Genomic DNA, 19168 nt, shown 5'->3' with positions numbered 1-19168 from the left:
AAAAGGGAATTGGATAAATACTTGAAGGGGAAAAATTTGCAGGGCTACGGGGAAAGGGCGGGGGGAAATGGGACTAATTGGACAGCTCTTTCAAAAGAGCCAGCACAGGCAGGATGGGCCGAATGGCCTCCTTCTGTGCTGTAAGATTCTACGATCAGGAGCAGAATTGCAGAATCTTGATTCCTCTGTAACTACAGGGATCTCCGGCTCCCAACGGGGAGGAAAGGAGGGGAACCAGGTACAAGAAACAAAGGGGAAGTGGCCACACGAGCACGGCCTGCCCAGGACCCCCCTAGCCCTGCCCAGGAACCCCCCTCGGCCTGCCCAGGAACCCCCCTCGGCCTGCCCAGGAACCCCCCTAGCCCTGCCCATACTGCTCTCATTTCCAGGGAGGCCCCTTTTTGACAATCAGACGACGATCTCCTGTGAACTAGCAGCCAGCCCTCCCTCCCCAATCCATATGTGACCCTTCTGGGGATGTGAGGAGGGCGGGGGGGGGGGGGGGGGGGGGAACAGCTGTGAACTCTTCGCACTCCTCGAGCCTCCTACACTGGCGGCATTTCCCTGCAATGCTGAGGATCCAGGCAAACTCACAGCCGCAAGTCGATCGATGGCTTCAAATGATCTGTGTATTTTAATTAAGGCAAGGACTCGTATTTCTACAGCGCCTTTCACCACCTCAGGACGTCCCAAAACGCTTTACAGCCAATGAAGCACTTTTTGAAGTGTAGTCACTGTTGTAATGTAGGAAACGCTGCAGCCAATTTGCGCACAGCAAGATCCCACAAACAGCAATGTGATAATGACCCAGATCATCTGTTTTTTAGTTAGTTGAGGGATAAATATTGGCCCCAGGTCAGGGGAGAGAACTCCCCACCCCACCCCCCCCGCTCTTCTTCCAAATAGTGGCCGTGGGATCTTTCACGTCCATCTGAGAGGGGCAGACGGGGCCTCGGTTTGAAGTCACATCTGAAAGACGGCACCTCCGACAGTGCAGCGCTCCCTCAGGACCAGCACCGGGAGTGTCGGCCTGGATTATGGGTTGAAGTCTCTGGAGTGGGGGCTCGAACTCCCGACTTTCCGGCTCCGAACGCATTCTCACAAAGGGTGCCCATCCAGGACAATTAACCTCCTCTTTCAGACGCGGACCGAACTGCTGTGTATTTCCAGCAATTCCCTCTCTATTTCCAATTTGCGTTTGCAGTTACTTTTCTTTTTAAAAAAGCCCCACTGTTATTCTCACCGTGTTCAATCCTTCCAGTATCACCCAGTTGCGAGCTCGAATCACCTGGCTGACTTTCCCTGCTTCCCGGCATCTTTTCCTTTTAGAATTTCCACCTGGAGAGGAACGAAAATCAAATCAGAACTCCCGTCAGCACAGCAGGAGTGACGGGCACGGGTATCGGCCATGCCCCCCCCGCCTGACCCCCGCTACTCCACAGTCACTCCCCCTTTTCATTCAGCACCGAAGACGTCAGCCAGCAACTTACTCATGTGATGGCTGGAAACCCTCAACCCAAAGAGAATATCGGACAAAGAGGGTTAACGACACCCTCTTCAAACAGAACAGAGTCGGGCTGAGGAGCAGGGCTCCTGATGGGGTCTGGGGACAGTGGATTTTCTGCAGCGAATGATTGATTCAGGGCTGTATGATTCGGTGAGTGCCAGCTACCGCGGTGGCCAGGCTGGCATTTGGTAGCGGGCACCGAAGGTGGGTGGGAGGTGACACTGGCTCCAACTGCGCCCTGTCCGCCGACAACTGCAATTAGAGAGACGCCAATCAGACTTCTCTCTCTCTGCGCTTTTGTTTAAAATCACCCCTGCGCTCTCCCTGTCCCCCTGTGCCCCCAGCTCACCGTGTCCCCTCGTGCCCCCCAGCTCACCGTGTCCCCTCGTGCCCCCCAGCTCACCGTGTCCCCTCGTGCCCCCGTCTCACCGTGTCCCATCGCTCTCCGTCTCCTCGTGCCCCCCCACTCACCGTGCCCACTCTCTCCCTGTCCCCTCGTGCCCCCCCACTCACTGTGCCCCCTCGTGCCCCCCGCTCTCCCTGCCCCCTTGTGCCCCCCCACTCTCCCTGTCCCCCGCTCACCGTGTCCCCTCGTGCCCCCCGCTCACCGTGTCCCCTCGTGCCCCCCAGCTCACCGTGTCCCCTCGTGCCCCCCGCTCACCGTGCCCCCTCGTGCTGCCCGCCCACTCACCGTATCCCCCCGGAAGATCTTCCACTGGTGCGGTGCGATGGGCTCCACAAATACCTTCTTCCGTCGGCCGCCCGGAGGGTTCATCCTCTGGGCCGCGACGGTCCAGGGTCGGTTGGTGCCGTAGCGATAGCCGGGTGGCAGCTTGGCCGCCATGGCGAGCAGGGCGCCGAGACGCATCGTTCCGGGGGTTGGGGTGGGGGCTGCGAAGAGAACACAAGGAAACACGTAGTGGGCAAGGTGCGAGGAACGGCACCAGGACCCGAGTAAAGCCTCGGTGGAATTATCACACCGAGCCCAGGGGAACTGTGCCAATCATCAGCCCCGGCTGCTCAGCGAGGGGAACAGGAGGAGGCCATTCAGCCCCTCAAGCCTGTTCTGTCATTCAATCAGATCATGGCTGATCTGTGTCTTAACTCCATTTACCCGCCTTGGTTCCATAACCCTTAATACCCAATAAAATTCTATCAATCTGAGTTTTGAAATTTTCTACTGACCCCCGGCCTCAACAGCTTTTTGGGGAGAGAGTTCCAGATTCCCACTCCCCTTTGTGTGAAGAAATGCTTCCTGACATCACCCCTGAACGGCCTGGCTCTAATTTTAAGGTTCTGCCCCCTTGTTCTGGACTCTCTCCCACCGGAGGAAATAGTTTCTCTCCATCGACCCTATCGAATCCTTTAATCATCTTAAACACCTCGATTAGATCACCCTCTATACTCGAGGGAATACAAGCCCAGTCTGTGCGACCTGGCCTCGTAATTTAACCCTTTTAGCCCCGGTCTCATTCTGGTGAATCTGCGCTGCACCCCCTCCAGGGCCGATATATCCTTCCTGAGGTGCGGTGCCCAGAACTGAACCCAGTTTCCAGATGGTGAATCGATACGGTAGATCACAAAGAAACTGAGAGAGGGTGGGGAGAAAACAGATGGGGGGGAGAAATAGAGAGGGGGGAATAGAGGAGAGGGGGGATTAGAGAGAGGGGGGATTAGAGGAGAGGGGGGATTAGAGGAGAGGGGGATTAGAGGAGAGGGGGGATTAGAGGAGAGGGGGGATTAGAGGAGAGGGGGGATTAGAGGAGAGGGGGGAATAGAGGAGAGGGGGGAATAGAGGAGAGGGGGGAATAGAGGAGAGGGGGGAATAGAGAGGGGGAGAAAGAGAGGGGGAGAAAGAGAGGGAAATAGAGAGGGGGAGAAAGAGAGGAAATAGAGAGGGGGAGAAAGAGGGGGAAATAGAGAGGGGGAAATAGAGAGGGGGAGAAAGAGGGGGAAATAGAGAGGGGGAGAAAGAGGGGGAAATAGAGAGGGGGAGAAAGAGGGGGAAATAGAGAGGGGACAAAGAGGGGGAAATAGAGAGAGGGGGAAAATATAGAGAGGGAAATAGAGAGAGAGGGGAAATAGAGAGAGGGGAGAAAGAGGGGGAAATAGAGGGAGGGGGAAATAGAGGGAGGGGGAAATAGAGGGAGGGGGAAATAGAGGGAGGGGGAAATAGAGGGAGGGGGAAATAGAGGGAGGGGGAAATAGAGGGAGGGGGAAATAGAGGGAGGGGGAAATAGAGGGAGGGGAAATAGAGGGAGGGGGAAATAGAGGGAGGGGAAATAGAGGGAGGGGGAAATAGAGGAGGAGAAAGAGGGGGAGGAGAAAGAGGGGGAAATAGAGAGAGGGGAGAAAGGGGGGGAAATAGAGAGAGGGGACAGAGAGGGGGTGGAAGAGAGAGAGGGGGTGGAAGAGAGAGGGGGGGGAGAAGAGAGGGGGGAAAGAGAGAGAGGGGGAAAGAGAGAGGGGGGGGGAAGAGAGAGGGGGGGAAGAGAGAGGGGGGAAGAGAGAGGGGGGGAAGAGAGAGGGGGGGAAGAGAGAGAGGGGGAAGAGAGAGAGGGGGAAGAGAGAGGGGGGGGAAGAGAGAGGGGGGGAAGAGAGAGGGGGGGGGAAGAGAGAGGGGGGGGAAGAGAGAGGGGGGGGAAGAGAGAGGGGGGGGAAGAGAGAGGGGGGGGGAAGAGAGAGGGGGGGGGAAGAGAGAGGGGGGGGAAGAGAGAGGGGGGGGAAGAGAGAGGGGGGGGAAGAGAGAGGGGGGGGGAAGAGAGAGGGGGGGGAAAGAGAGAGGGGGGGAAGAGAGAGGGGGGGGAAAGAGAGAGGGGGGGAAAGAGAGAGGGGGGAAGAGAGAGAGGGAGGGAAGAGAGAGAGGGAGGGGAAGAGAGAGAGGGGGGGAAGAGAGAGAGGGGGGAAGAGAGAGAGGGGGGAAAGAGAGAGAGGGGGGAAGAGAGAGAGGGAGGGAAGAGAGAGAGGGGGGAAAGAGAGAGAGGGGGAAGAGAGAGAGGGAGGGGAAGAGAGAGAAAGGGGGGAAGAGAGAGGGGGGAAGAGAGGGAAATAGAGAGAGGGAGAAAGGGAAAATAGAGAGAGGGAAATAGTGAGAGAGGGGAGGGAAATAGTGAGAGAGGGGAGGGAAATAGTGAGAGAGGGGAGGGAAATAGTGAGAGAGGGGAGGGAATAGTGAGAGAGGGAGGGAAATAGTGAGAGAGGGGGAAATAGTGAGAGGGGGGAAATAGTGAGAGGGGGGGGAAATAGTGAGGGGGGGGAAATAGTGAGAGGGGGGGGAAATAGTGAGAGGGGGGGAAATAGTGAGAGGGGGGGGAAATAGTGAGAGGGGGGGAAATAGTGAGAGGGGGGGGAAATAGTGAGAGGGGAGAAAGAGGGGGAAATAGAGAGAGGGGAGAAAGAGGGGCAAAGAGAGAGAGGGGCAAAGAGAGAGAGAGGGGGAATAGAGAGAGAGAGGGGGAATAGAGAGAGAGGGGGGAATAGAGAGAGAGGGGGGGAATAGAGAGAGAGGGGGGAATAGAGAGAGAGGGGGGAATAGAGAGAGAGAGGGGAATAGAGAGAGAGAGGGGGAATAGAGAGAGGGGAATAGAGAGAGGGGGAATAGAGAGAGGGGGAATAGAGAGAGGGGGAATAGAGAGAGGGGGAATAGAGAGAGGGGAGAAAGAGGGGGAAATAGAAGAGGGGGAAATAGAGAGGGGAGAAAGAGGGGAAATAGAAAGAGGGGGAAATAGAAAGAGGGGGAAATAGAAAGAGGGAAATAGAGAGGGGGGAAATAGAGAGAGGGGAAATAGAGAGAGGGAAATAGAGGGAGAAAGAGGGGGGAAATAGAGAGAGGGGAGAAAGAGGGGGGAAATAGAGAGAGGGGAGAAAGAGGGGGAAATGGAGAGAGGGGAGAAAGAGGGGGGAAATAGAGAGAGGGGAGAAAGAGGGGGAAATAGAGAGAGGGGAGAAAGAGGGGGAAATAGAGAGAGGGGAGAGAGGGGAGAGAGGGGAGAAAGAGGGGGAAGGAGAAAGAGGGGAAATAGAGAGAGCGGGAGATAGAGAGAGCGGGGAGAAAGAGGGGGAAATAGAGAGAGGGGAGAAAGTGGGGGAAATAGAGAGAGGGGAGAAAGAGGGGGAAATAGAGAGAGAGAGGGGAGAAAGTGGGGAACTGGAGAGAGGGGAGAAAGAGGGGGAAATAGAGAGGGGGAAAGAGAGAGGGGGGGGAAAGAGAGAGGGGGGGGAAAGAGAGAGGGGGGGAAAGAGAGAGGGGGGGGAAAGAGAGAGGGGGGAATAGAGAGAGGGGGGAAATAGAGAGAGGGGGGAAATAGAGAGAGGGGGAAATAGAGAGAGGGGGAAATAGAGAGAGGGGGAAATAGAGAGAGGGGGAAAACAGAGAGGGGGAAAACAGAGGGGGAAAACAGAGGGGGGAAACAGAGGGGGGAAGAAAGAGGGGGGAAGAAAGAGGGGGAGAAAGAGGGGGAGAGAGGGGGAAGAGCGGGGGGAGAAAGAAGGGGAAATAGAGAGGGAAGAAAGAGAGGGAAATAGAGAGAGGGAGAAAGAGGGGGAAATAGAGAGAGGGAGAAAGAGGGGGAAATAGAGAGAGGGAGAAAGGGGGGAAATAGAGAGAGGGGAGAAAGGGGGGAAATAGAGGAGGGGAGAAAGAGGGGGAAATAGAGAGAGGGGAGAAAGAGGGGAAATAGAGAGAGGGGAGAAAGAGGGGGAAATAGAGAGAGGGAGAAAGAGGGGAAATAGAGAGGGGGAAATAGAGAGGGGGAAATAGAGAGGGGGAAATAGAGAGGGGGAAATAGAGAGGGGAAATAGAGAGGGGAAATAGAGAGAGGGGAGAAAGGGGGGGAAATAGAGAGAGGGGAGAAAGTGGGGGAACTGGAGAGAGGGAGAAAGAGGGGGAAATAGAGAGGGGAGAAAGAGAGAGAGGGGGAAATAGAGAGAGGGGGAAATAGAGAGAGGGGAAATAGAGAGAGAGGGGGAAATAGAGAGAGAGGGGGAAAGAGAGAGAGAGGGGGAAAGAGAGAGAGGGGAAAGAGCGAGAGGGGGAAAGAGCGAGAGGGGAAAGAGAGAGAGGGGGAAAGAGAGAGAGGGGGAAAGAGAGAGAGGGGAAAGAGAGAGAGGGGGGAAAGAGAGAGAGGGGGGAAAGAGAGAGAGGGGAAAGAGAGAGAGGGGGAAAACAGAGAGAGGGAAAACAGAGAGGGGGAAAACAGAGAGGGGGGAAAACAGAGAGGGTGGAAACAGAGAGGGGAAAACAGAGAGGGGGGAAAACAGAGAGGGGAAAACAGAGAGGGGGAAAACAGAGAGGGGGGAAAACAGAGAGGGGGGAACAGAGAGGGGGGAACAGAGAGGGGGGAAACAGAGAGGGGGTAAAACAGAGAGGGGTAAAACAGAGAGGGGGAAGAAAGAGGGGAGAAAGAGGGGGAAATAGAGAGGGGGAGAAAGAGGGGGAAATAGAGAGAGGGGAGAAAGAGGGGGAAATAGAGAGAGGGGAGAAAGGGGGGAAATAGAGAGAGGGGAGAAAGAGGGGAAATAGAGAGAGGGAGAAAGAGGGGAAATAGAGAGAGGGGGAAATAGAGAGGGAAGAAAGAGGGGGAAATAGAGAGAGGGGGAAATAGAAAGAGGGGAGAAAGAGGGGGAAATAGAGAGAGGGGAGAAAGAGGGGGAAAGAGAGAGAGGGAGAAAGAGAGAGAGGGGGAAAGAGGGGGAGAGAGGGGAAAGAGGGGGAAATAGAGAGAGGGGGAAATAGAGAGAGGGGGAAATAGAGAGAGGGGAAATAGAGAGAGGGGAAATGGAGAGAGGGGAAATCAGAGAGGGGGGAAAACAGAGAGGGGGGAAAACAGAGAGGGGGGAAAACAGAGAGGGGGAAAACAGAGAGGGGGAAAACAGAGAGGGGGGAACAGAGAGGGGGGAACAGAGAGGGGGAAACAGAGAGGGGGGAAACAGAGAGGGGGTAAAACAGAGAGGGGGTAAAACAGAGAGGGGGTAAAACAGAGAGGGGGAAGAAAGAGGGGAGAAAGAGGGGGAAATAGAGAGGGGGAGAAGAGGGGAAATAGAGAGAGGGGAGAAAGAGGGGGAAATAGAGAGAGGGGAGAAAGGGGGGAAATAGAGAGAGGGGAGAAAGAGGGGGAAATAGAGAGAGGGGAGAAAGAGGGGGAAATAGAGAGAGGGGAAATAGAGAGGGAAGAAAGAGGGGGAAATAGAGAGAGGGGAAATAGAAAGAGGGGAGAAAGAGGGGAAATAGAGAGAGGGAGAAAGAGGGGAAAGAGAGAGAGGGAGAAAGAGAGAGAGGGGGAAAGAGGGGGAGAGAGGGGGAAAGAGGGGGAAATAGAGAGAGGGGGAAATAGAGAGAGGGGGAAATAGAGAGAGGGGGAAATAGAGAGAGGGGGAAATAGAGAGAGGGGGAAATAGAGAGAGGGGGAAATAGAGAGAGGGGGAAATAGAGAGAGGGGGAAATAGAGAGAGGGGGAAATAGAGAGAGGGGGAAATAGAGAGAGGGGGAAATAGAGAGAGGGGGAAATAGAGAGAGGGGGAAATAGAGAGAGGGGGAAATAGAGAGAGGGGGAAATAGAGAGAGGGGGAAATAGAGAGAGGGGGAAATAGAGAGAGGGGAAATAGAGAGAGGGGAAATAGAGAGAGGGGGAAATAGAGAGAGGGAGAAAGAGGGGAAATAGAGAGAGGGGAGAAAGTGGGGGAAATAGAGAGAGGGGAGAAAGAGGGGGAAATAGAGAGAGAGAGGGGAGAAAGTGGGGGAACTGGAGAGAGGGGAGAAAGAGGGGGAAATAGAGAGGGGGAAATAGAGAGAGGGGAGAAAGAGAGAGGGGGGGAAAGAGAGAGGGGGGGAAAGAGAGAGGGGGGAAGAGAGAGGGGGGAAATAGAGAGAGGGGGGAAATAGAGAGAGGGGGAATAGAGAGAGGGGGAAATAGAGACAGGGGGAAATAGAGAGAGGGGAAATAGAGAGAGGGGGAAAACAGAGAGGGGGAAAACAGAGGGGGGAAAACAGAGGGGGGGAAGAAAGAGGGGGGGAAGAAAGAGGGGGAGAAAGAGGGGGAGAGAGGGGGAAGAGCGGGGGAGAAAGAAGGGGAAATAGAGAGGGGAAGAAAGAGAGGGGAAAATAGAGAGAGGGGAGAAAGAGGGGAAATAGAGAGAGGGGAGAAAGAGGGGGAAATAGAGAGAGGGGAGAAATAGAGAGGGGGAAATAGAGAGGGGGAAATAGAGAGGGGGAAATAGAGAGGGGGAAATAGAGAGAGGGGAGAAAGGGGGGGAAATAGAGAGAGAGGGAGAAAGTGGGGGAACTGGAGAGAGGGAGAAAGAGGGGGAAATAGAGAGGGAGAAAGAGAGAGAGGGGGGAAATAGAGAGAGGGGGGAAATAGAGAGAGGGGGAAATGGAGAGAGAGGGGGAAAGAGAGAGAGGGGAAAGAGCGAGAGGGGGAAAGAGCGAGAGGGGAAAGAGCGAGAGGGGAAAAGAGCGAGAGGGGGAAAGAGCGAGAGGGGGAAAGAGAGAGAGGGGGAAAGAGAGAGAGGGGGAAAGAGAGAGAGGGGAAAGAGAGAGAGGGGAAAGAGAGAGAGGGGGAAAGAGAGAGAGGGGGAAAGAGAGAGAGGGGGGAAAGAGAGAGAGGGGGGAAAGAGAGAGAGGGGGAAAACAGAGAGAGGGAAAACAGAGAGGGGGAAAACAGAGAGGGGGAAAACAGAGAGGGGGGAAAACAGAGAGGGGGAAAAGAGAGGGTGGAAAACAGAGAGGGGGGAAAACAGAGAGGGGGAAAACAGAGAGGGGGAAAACAGAGAGGGGGAAAACAGAGAGGGGGAAACAGAGAGGGGGAAAACAGAGAGGGGGAAGAAAGAGGGGAGAAAGAGGGGAAATAGAGAGGGGGAGAAAGAGGGGGAAATAGAGAGAGGGGAGAAAGAGGGGGAAATAGAGAGAGGGGAGAAAGGGGGGAAATAGAGAGAGGGGAGAAAGAGGGGAAATAGAGAGAGGGGAGAAAGAGGGGGAAATAGAGAGAGGGGGAAATAGAGAGGGAAGAAAGAGGGGAAATAGAGAGAGGGGGAAATAGAAAGAGGGGAGAAAGAGGGGAAATAGAGAGAGGGGAGAAAGAGGGGGAAAGAGAGAGAGGGAGAAAGAGAGAGAGGGGGAAAGAGGGGGAGAGAGGGGAAATAGAGAGAGGGGAAATAGAGAGAGGGGAAATAGAGAGAGGGGAGAAAGAGGGGGAAATAGAGAGAGGGAGAAAGAGGGGAAATAGAGAGGGGAGAAAGAGGGGAAATAGAGAGAGGGAGAAAGAGGGAGAAATAGAGAGAGGGGAGAAAGAGGGCAATAGAGAGAGGGGAGAAAGGGGGGAAATAGAGAGAGGGGAGAAAGAGGGGGAAATAGAGAGAGGGAGAAAGAGGGGGTAATAGAGAGGGAGAAAGAGGGGGAAATAGAGAGAGGGGAGAAAGAGGGGGAAATAGAGAGAGGGGAGAAAGAGGGGGAAATAGAGAGAGGGGGAAATAGAAAGAGGGGAAATAGAAAGAGGGGGAAATAGAAGAGGGGGAAATAGAAAGAGGGGAGAAAGAGGGGGAAATAGAGAGAGGGGAGAAAGAGGGGGAAATAGAGAGAGGGGAGAAAGAGGGGGAAATAGAGAGAGGGGAGAAAGAGGGGGAAATAGAGAGAGGGGAGAAAGGGGGGAACTGGAGAGAGGGAGAAAGAGGGGGAAATAGAGAGGGGAGAAAGAGAGAGAGGGGGGAAATAGAGAGAGGGGGGAAATAGAGAGAGGGGGAAATAGAGAGAGAGGGGGAAATAGAGAGAGAGGGGGAAAGAGAGAGAGAGGGGGAAAGAGAGAGAGAGGGGGAAAGAGCGAGAGGGGAAAGAGCGAGAGGGGAAAGAGCGAGAGGGGGAAAGAGAGAGAGGGGAAAGAGAGAGAGGGGGAAAGAGAGAGAGGGGGAAAGAGAGAGAGGGGGAAAGAGAGAGAGGGGGAAAGAGAGAGAGGGGGGAAAGAGAGAGAGGGGGGAAAGAGAGAGAGGGGGAAAGAGAGAGAGGGGGAAAGAGAGAGAGGGGGAAAACAGAGAGAGGGAAAACAGAGAGGGGGAAAACAGAGAGGGGGGAAAACAGAGAGGGGGGAAAACAGAGAGGGGGGAAAACAGAGAGGGGGGAAAACAGAGAGGGGGAAAACAGAGAGGGGGGAAACAGAGAGGGGGGAAAACAGAGAGGGGGAAAACAGAGAGGGGGAAAACAGAGAGGGGGGAAAACAGAGAGGGGGGAACAGAGAGGGGGAAACAGAGAGGGGGTAAAACAGAGAGGGGGAAGAAAGAGGGGAGAAAGAGGGGGAAATAGAGAGGGGGAGAAAGAGGGGGAAATAGAGAGAGGGGAGAAAGAGGGGGAAATAGAGAGAGGGGAGAAAGGGGGGAAATAGAGAGAGGGGAGAAAGAGGGGGAAATAGAGAGGGGAGAAAGAGGGGAAATAGAGAGAGGGGAAATAGAGAGGGAAGAAAGAGGGGAAATAGAGAGAGGGGAAATAGAAAGAGGGGAGAAAGAGGGGGAAATAGAGAGAGGGAGAAAGAGGGGGAAAGAGAGAGAGGGAGAAAGAGAGAGAGGGGGAAAGAGGGGGAGAGAGGGGGAAAGAGGGGAAATAGAGAGAGGGGGAAATAGAGAGAGGGGGAAATAGAGAGGGGGAAATCAGAGAGGGGGAAAACAGAGAGGGGGGAAAACAGAGAGGGGGGAAAACAGAGAGGGGGGAAAACAGAGAGGGGGGAAAACAGAGAGGGGGAACAGAGAGGGGGAAACAGAGAGGGGGAAACAGAGAGGGGGGAAACAGAGAGGGGGTAAAACAGAGAGGGGGTAAAACAGAGAGGGGAAGAAAGAGGGGAGAAAGAGGGGAAATAGAGAGGGGAGAAAGAGGGGGAAATAGAGAGAGGGGAGAAAGAGGGGGAAATAGAGAGAGGGAGAAAGGGGGAAATAGAGAGAGGGGAGAAAGAGGGGGAAATAGAGAGAGGGGAGAAAGAGGGGGAAATAGAGAGAGGGGGAAATAGAGAGGGAAGAAAGAGGGGGAAATAGAGAGAGGGGAAATAGAAAGAGGGGAGAAAGAGGGGGAAATAGAGAGAGGGGAGAAAGAGGGGGAAAGAGAGAGAGGGAGAAAGAGAGAGAGGGGGAAAGAGAGAGAGGGGGAAAGAGAGAGAGGGGGAAAGAGGGGGAGAGAGGGGGAAATAGAGAGAGGGGGAAATAGAGAGAGGGGGAAATCAGAGAGGGGGAAAACAGAGAGGGGGGGAAAACAGAGAGGGGGGAAAACAGAGAGGGGGAAAACAGAGAGGGGGGAACAGAGAGGGGGGAAACAGAGAGGGGGGAACAGAGAGGGGGGAAACAGAGAGGGGGGAAACAGAGAGGGGGGAAACAGAGAGGGGGTAAAACAGAGAGGGGAAGAAAGAGGGAGAAGAGGGAAATAGAGAGGGGAGAAAGAGGGGGAAATAGAGAGGGGAGAAAGAGGGGAAATAGAGAGAGGGGAGAAAGGGGGGAAATAGAGAGAGGGAGAAAGAGGGGAAATAGAGAGAGGGAGAAAGAGGGGAATAGAGAGAGGGGAGAAAGAGGGGGAAATAGAGAGAGGGGAAATAGAGAGGGAGAAAGAGGGGGAAATAGAGAGAGGGGGAAATAGAAAGAGGGGAGAAAGAGGGGGAAATAGAGAGAGGGGAGAAAGAGGGGGAAAGAGAGAGAGGGAGAAAGAGAGAGAGGGGGAAAGAGGGGAGAGAGGGGGAAAGAGGGGAAATAGAGAGAGGGGGAAATAGAGAGAGGGGGAAATAGAGAGAGGGGGAAATAGAGAGAGGGGGAATAGAGAGAGGGGAGAAAGAGGGGGAAATAGAGAGAGGGGAGAAAGAGGGGGAAATAGAGAGAGGGAGAAAGAGGGGGAAATAGAGAGAGGGGAGAAAGAGGGGAAATAGAGAGAGGGAGAAAGAGGGAGAAATAGAGAGAGGGAGAAAGAGGGGCAATAGAGAGAGGGAGAAAGGGGGGAAATAGAGAGAGGGGAGAAAGAGGGGAAATAGAGAGAGGGGAGAAAGAGGGGGTAATAGAGAGGGGAGAAAGAGGGGGAAATAGAGAGAGGGAGAAAGAGGGGAAATAGAGAGAGGGGAGAAAGAGGGGAAATAGAGAGAGGGGAAATAGAAAGAGGGGGAAATAGAGAGAGGGGGAAATAGAAAGAGGGAGAAGAGGGGGAAATAGAGAGGGGAGAAAGAGGGGAAATAGAGAGAGGGGAGAAAGAGGGGAAATAGAGAGAGGGAGAAAGAGGGGAAATAGAGAGAGGGGAGAGAGGGGGAAATAGAGAGAGGGAGAGAGGGGGAAATAGAGAGAGGGGAGAGAGGGGGAAATAGAGAGAGGGGAGAGAGGGGAAATAGAGAGGGGAGAAAGAGGGGGAAATAGAGAGAGGGGGAAATAGAAAAGGGGAGAAAGAGGGGGAAATAGAAAGAGGGGAGAAAGAGGGGGAAATAGAGAGAGGGAGAAGAGGGGGAAAGAGAGAGAGGGGAAATAGAGAGAGGGGGAAAGAGAGAGGGGGGAAGAGAGAGGGGGAAGAGAGAGGGGGGAAATAGAGGGGAGAAAGAGGGGGAAATAGAGAGAGGGGAGAAAGAGGGGGGAGAAAGAGAGGGGAGAAAGAGGGAAGAAAGAGGGGAAGAAAGAGAGGGGGAGAAAGAGAGGGGGAGAAAGAGAGGGGGAGAAAGAGAGGGGGAAAGAGGCGGGAGGAAGAGGGGAATAGAGAGGCGGAGAAGAGGGGGAAAATAGAGAGAGGAGAAAGAGGGGGAAATAGAGAGGGAGAAAGAGGGGGAAATAGAGAGAGGGGAGAAAGAGGGGGAAATAGAGAGAGGGGAGAAAGAGGGGAAATAGAGAGAAGGGAAATAGAGAGAGGGGGAAATAGAGAGGGGAAAATAGAGAGAGAGGGGAAAATGGAGAGAGGGGAGAAAGAGGGGGAAGAGGGAGAGGGGGGAAGAGAGAGAGGGGGGAAGAAAGAGAGAGGGGGAAGAGAGAGAGGGGGGGAAAGAGAGAGAGGGGGGGAAGAGAGAGAGGGGGGAAGAGAGAGAGGGGGGAAGAGAGAGAGGGGGAAGAGAGAGAGGGGGGGAAGAGAGGGGAGAAAGAGAGAGGGAAGAGAGAGGGGAGAAAGAGAGGGGGAAGAGAGAGGGGAGAAAGAGGGGGAAATAGAGAGGGGAGAAAGAGGGGAAATAGAGAGGGGAGAAAGAGGGGGAAATAGAGAGAGGGGGAAAGAGAGAGAGGGGGGGAGAGAGAGGGGGGAGAGAGAGAGGGGGGGAAAGAGAGAGAGGGGGAAAGAGAGAGAGGGGAAATAGAAAGAGGGAGAAAGAGGGGGAAATAGAGAGAGGGAGAAAGAGGGGGAAAAGAGAGAGAGGAGAAAGAGAGAGAGGGGAAAGAGGGGGAGAGAGGGGAAAGAGGGGGAAATAGAGAGAGGGGGAAATAGAGAGAGGGGGAAATAGAGAGGGGGAAATCAGAGAGGGGGGAAAACAGAGAGGGGGGAAAACAGAGAGGGGGGAAAACAGAGAGGGGGGAAAACAGAGAGGGGGGAAAACAGAGAGGGGGGAACAGAGAGGGGGGAAACAGAGAGGGGGGAAACAGAGAGGGGGGAAACAGAGAGGGGGTAAAACAGAGAGGGGGTAAAACAGAGAGGGGGAAGAAAGAGGGGAGAAAGAGGGGGAAATAGAGAGGGGGAGAAGAGGGGGAAATAGAGAGAGGGGAGAAAGAGGGGGAAATAGAGAGAGGGGAGAAAGGGGGAATAGAGAGAGGGGAGAAAGAGGGGAAATAGAGAGAGGGGAGAAAGAGGGGGAAATAGAGAGAGGGGAAATAGAGAGGGAAGAAAGAGGGGGAAATAGAGAGAGGGGGAAATAGAAAGAGGGGAGAAAGAGGGGAAATAGAGAGAAGGGAGAAAGAGGGGAAAGAGAGAGAGGGAGAAAGAGAGAGAGGGGGAAAGAGAGAGAGGGGGAAAGAGAGAGAGGGGAAAGAGGGAGAGAGGGGGAAATAGAGAGAGGGGGAAATAGAGAGAGGGGGAAATCAGAGAGGGGGGAAAACAGAGAGGGGGGAAAACAGAGAGGGGGGAAAACAGAGAGGGGGGAAACAGAGAGGGGGGAACAGAGAGGGGGGAACAGAGAGGGGGAACAGAGAGGGGGAAACAGAGAGGGGGGAAACAGAGAGGGGGAAACAGAGAGGGGGTTAAAACAGAGAGGGGAAGAAGAGGGGAGAAAGAGGGGGAAATAGAGAGGGGGAGAAAGAGGGGGAATAGAGAGAGGGAGAAAGAGGGGGAAATAGAGAGAGGGGAGAAAGGGGGGAAATAGAGAGAGGGGAGAAAGAGGGGGAAATAGAGAGAGGGAGAAAGAGGGGGAAATAGAGAGAGGGGAGAAAGAGGGGGAAATAGAGAGAGGGGAAATAGAGAGGGAAGAAAGAGGGAAATAGAGAGAGGGGAAATAGAAAGAGGGGAGAAAGAGGGGGAAATAGAGAGAGGGGAGAAAGAGGGGGAAAGAGAGAGAGGGAGAAAGAGAGAGAGGGGGAAAGAGGGGGAGAGAGGGGGAAAGAGGGGGAAATAGAGAGAGGGGAAATAGAGAGAGGGGGAAATAGAGAGAGGGGGAAATAGAGAGAGGGGAAATAGAGAGAGGGAGAAAGAGGGGGAAATAGAGAGAGGGGAGAAAGAGGGGGAAATAGAGAGAGGGGAGAAAGAGGGGGAAATAGAGAGAGGGGAGAAAGAGGGGGAATAGAGAGAGGGAGAGAAAGAGGGAGAAATAGAGAGAGGGGAGAAAGAGGGGCAATAGAGAGAGGGGAGAAAGGGGGGAAATAGAGAGAGGGGAGAAGAGGGGAATAGAGACGAGGGGAGAAAGAGGGGGTAATAGAGAGAGGGGGAGAAAGAGGGGAAATAGAGAGAGGGGAGAAAGAGGGGGAAATAGAGAGAGGGGAGAAAGAGGGGGAAATAGAGAGAGGGGGAAATAGAAAGAGGGGGAAATAGAGAGAGGGGGAAATAGAAAGAGGGGAGAAAGAGGGGGAAATAGAGAGAGGGGAGAAAGAGGGGGAAATAGAGAGAGGGGAGAAAGAGGGGGAAATAGAGAGAGGGGAGAAAGAGGGGGAAATAGAGAGAGGGAGAGAGGGGAAATAGAGAGAGGGAGAGAGGGGAAATAGAGAGAGGGGAAGAGAGGGGGAAATAGAGAGAGGGGAGAGAGGGGGAAATAGAGAGGGGAGAAAGAGGGGGAAATAGAGAGAGGGGGAAATAGAAAGAGGGGAGAAAGAGGGGGAAATAGAAAGAGGGGAGAAAGAGGGGGAAAATAGAGAGAGGGGAGAAAGAGGGGGAAAGAGAGAGAGGGGGAATAGAGAGAGGGGAAAGAGAGAGGGGGAAGAGAGAGGGGGAAGAGAGAGGGGGGGAAATAGAGGGGAGAAAGAGGGGAAATAGAGAGAGGGGAGAAAGAGGGGGGAGAAAGAGAGGGGAGAAAGAGGGGAAGAAAGAGGGAAGAAAGAGAGGGGGAGAAAGAGAGGGGGAGAAAGAGAGGGGGAGAAAGAGAGGGGAGAGAAAGAGGCGGGGAGGAAGAGGGGGAAATAGAGAGGCGGAGAAAGAGGGGGAAATAGAGAGAGGAGAAAGAGGGGGAAATAGAGAGGGGAGAAAGAGGGGGAAATAGAGAGAGGGGGAGAAAGAGGGGGAAATAGAGAGAGGGGAGAAAGAGGGGGAAATAGAGAGAAGGGAAATAGAGAGAGGGGAAATAGAGAGGGGAAAATAGAGAGAGAGGGGAAAATGGAGAGAGGGGAGAAAGAGGGGGAAGAGGGAGAGGGGGGAAGAGAGAGAGGGGGGAAGAAAGAGAGAGGGGGAAGAGAGAGAGGGGGGGGAAAGAGAGAGAGGGGGGGGAAAGAGAGAGAGGGGGGGGAAGAGAGAGAGGGGGGGAAGAGGAGAGGGGGGGAAGAGAGAGAGGGGGGGAAGAGAGGGGAGAAAGAGAGAGGGAAGAGAGAGGGGAGAAAGAGAGGGGGAAGAGAGAGGGGAGAAAGAGGGGGAAATAGAGAGGGGGAGAAAGAGGGGGAAATAGAGAGGGGAGAAAGAGGGGGAAATAGAGAGAGGGGGAAAGAGAGAGAGGGGGGGAGAGAGAGAGGGGGGGAAAGAGAGAGAGGGGGGAAAGAGAGAGAGGGGGGAAAGAGAGAGAGGGGGAAAGAGAGAGGGGGAAAGAGAGAGGGGAAAGAGAGAGGGGGGAAAGAGAGAGGGGGAAAGAGAGAGGGGGAAGAGAGAGGGGGAAAGAGAGAGGGGGGAAAGAGAGAGGGGGGAAAGAGAGAGGGGGGAAGAAGGAGAGGGGGGAAAGAGAGAGGGGGGAAAGAGAGAGGGGGAAAGAGAGAGGGGGAAAGAGAGGGGAAGAGGGGGGGAGAAAGAGAGGGGAGAAAGAGCGGAAGAAAGAGAGGGGGAGAAAAGAGGGGGAAATAGAGAGAGGAGAAAGAGGGGGAAATAGAGAGAGGAGAAAGAGGGGGAATAGAGAGAGGAGACAAGAGGGGGAAATCGAGAGGCGCGGGGGTCGTGCCTTATTGGCGGACGGGCCGCGATGGGAATATCTGACCCCACCCCCCGCGCGATGCTCCCGCCCCGTAGCCCGGACCCTCCCCTTGCGCGCTCCCGCCCGCCGCCCGCCCCGTGCCCGAACGCTCGCCGTGCGCGCTCCCGCCCCGTGCCCGAACGCTCGCCGTGCGCGCTCCCGCCCCGTGCCCGGACCCTCTTCCCCTCCCCCTCCGCCCCCGCCGCGCGCTCCCGCTTTCAAATTACCTCAACCGCCACCGGCAGCCCAACGACCTCCGCGCGAGAGCGGCAGCCACAACCTGCGGGGCGAGGAAACGTGGTGTGTGGGAAGGGGGGGGGGGGTTTCTCTTCTCGGTGGCACAATCCACGATGGTTTGAAACGACCTAATTGAGCCCAATGCGCTCTCCGACGTTAGCTGCCTTTTGATCACTTACTCCCTTGTCAAGGCGTAATTTATTCCACCGACCGGAGGATTCGGCAACCACTCTATCCGTGCACCCCCCCCCCTCCTCCCGCGTCTTGAGAATGGAATCTCCCAGTGCCCGGCGACTGCGCATGCGTTTGTTTTGCGCCATGCCTCCTGGGAGTTGTAGGCGGACTACAGCTCCCACGACGCCTTGCGCCAAAGCGCTAAGCGCAGAGCATGGTGGGTAGCATGGCCACCATCTCATGGTCAAGAGGCGCCATATTAGTGGGACCCATAAGTAGCAGCAATGGGAGGAGGGGGGGACCCATACACGCAGCGCCTGCCCCCTCTTATCAGTCACGTACACCGTTAAAAATATGTTTTTAACCCATTTTTCCTTCGCCAACCTGGAAAACTAGCGAAAGCTGGGCAACAGGCAATGGAGGACGGCTGCACCAGAACCGCTGGGAGTGGAGGAGGTGCAGGATGGTGCTTGTGGAGGGGATCCACACTCCTGGGGTCTACCCACCTTTCTCCGGTCACGTTCCCAGGCTACAGGAGCCTTTTCTCCTCTTTGCTTCCATTCCACCCCCCCCTCTGCTAGTCTGCTGTAACCATGCATCCTTCCTCTGGACCCCTTCTATCCTCGCCTCTTTTCGTTTTTGCACCATCATCACTTTTGTCACTCAATCACTCCTGCCCTCCACCCTTTCACAGATCTTTTACATAGAATGTACAGCTCAGAAACAGGCCATTCGGCCCAACTTGTCAATGCCGGTGTTTGTGCTCCACACGAGCCTCCTCTCACCCCTACTTCATCTCGATCTATCAGCATATCCTTCGACTCCTTTCTCCCTCGTGTTTATCGAACTTCCCCTTATATGCATCTATGTTATTCACCTCAACCACTCCTTGTGGTAGCGAGTTCCACATTCTCACCACTCCCTGGGTAAAGAGGTTTCTCCTGAATTTCCTATTGGATTTATTAGAGACTATCGTATATTTATGGCCCTCCTAAATTATATACTCCACTGAAGGCGCTGACATGCCTGGGTCCAGCTTCATGGACGCTGGTCGTTCCCCAGCTTGGTTTGTTGACCATAAGAAACAGCAGAAAATAACATTGTGGGGCCTGTAGTCCAGCATTCAGTCCGTGCCAATTGTGTAGCTTCGAATGGTTTGCTCAATGCGATCTCTTTAATGCAGATTTGAAAGAAGTCACGTTTATACAGCGCCTTGCACGACCTCAGGACGTCCCAAACCGCTTTACAGCCAAGTACTTTTGCAGTGTTGTAAGGTAGGAAACCCAGCAGCGAATTTACACACAGCAATCAGATAATGACCAGATAATCTGTTTAACGATGTTGGTTGAGGGCTAATTACTGGCCCAGGACACCAGGGAGAGCTCCCCCTGCTCTTCTTCCAATAGTGGCTGTGGGATCTTTTACGTCCACCTGAGAGGGGCAGACTTCGTTTAACGTCTCATCCGAAGGATGGCACCTCCGACCGTGCGGCACTCCCTCAGTACTGGCACTGGGAACGTCGGCCTGGATTACGGGCTCAAGTCCCTGAAATTTGCCTCCAACCTTCTCACTCAGAGGGGAGAGTGCTACCCGCTGAGCCATGGCGAGCACATGGCAAAGCATGGAGTCTAAACAAATCAGTAATTGGGACTGAGTGTGCTTGAATGCAGTGATTAAAACCCAGGCTTTTTATTTTCTAGCTTTCAGGTCTGAAAACTACATGTCCAACCCAAAAGCTGGGCAGGAGGTGAGTTTAAGCCCTAGGGTC

The 19168-nt window shown here is 54.5% G+C and overlaps 1 protein-coding gene across 2 annotated transcripts; it reads right to left on the bottom strand.

Moving 5' to 3' along the window:
• Nucleotides 1-1224: 1224 nt before the first annotated feature.
• On the bottom strand, nucleotides 1225-17508 carry LOC137320113 (large ribosomal subunit protein uL24m-like). Of its 2 annotated transcripts, none has more exons than XM_067981878.1 (3): nucleotides 17406-17508; nucleotides 2199-2398; nucleotides 1225-1338 (listed from the first exon to the last, which is right to left on the bottom strand). In XM_067981878.1, the coding sequence occupies exons 2-3, from the start codon at nucleotides 2373-2375 to the stop codon at nucleotides 1285-1287; spliced, it is 231 nt and encodes a 76-aa protein (XP_067837979.1). In that variant the 5' UTR covers nucleotides 2376-2398; nucleotides 17406-17508; the 3' UTR covers nucleotides 1225-1284. The 2 variants fall into 2 exon arrangements, with proteins under 2 accessions (XP_067837979.1, XP_067837978.1); XM_067981877.1 differs by lacking the exon at nucleotides 17406-17508 and adding an exon at nucleotides 17217-17399.
• Nucleotides 17509-19168: the final 1660 nt, after the last annotated feature.

This window comes from Heptranchias perlo, unplaced genomic scaffold (genome assembly GCF_035084215.1).
Source record: "Heptranchias perlo isolate sHepPer1 unplaced genomic scaffold, sHepPer1.hap1 HAP1_SCAFFOLD_979, whole genome shotgun sequence".
NCBI classification, from domain to species: domain Eukaryota; kingdom Metazoa; phylum Chordata; class Chondrichthyes; order Hexanchiformes; family Hexanchidae; genus Heptranchias; species Heptranchias perlo.
This window is presented reverse-complemented; position numbering and strand designations above follow the sequence as displayed.

Excerpts from the sequence above, each read along its gene's own strand:
- LOC137320113 (XM_067981878.1), bottom strand. The coding sequence starts at position 2,375 with ATGCGTCTCGGCGCCCTGCTCGCCATGGCGGCCAAGCTGCCACCCGGC. Across the intron at positions 1,339-2,198 it reads AGATCTTCCGGGGGGATACG|GTGGAAATTCTAAAAGGAAA; the intron begins GTGAGTGGGCGG and ends GTTCCTCTCCAG.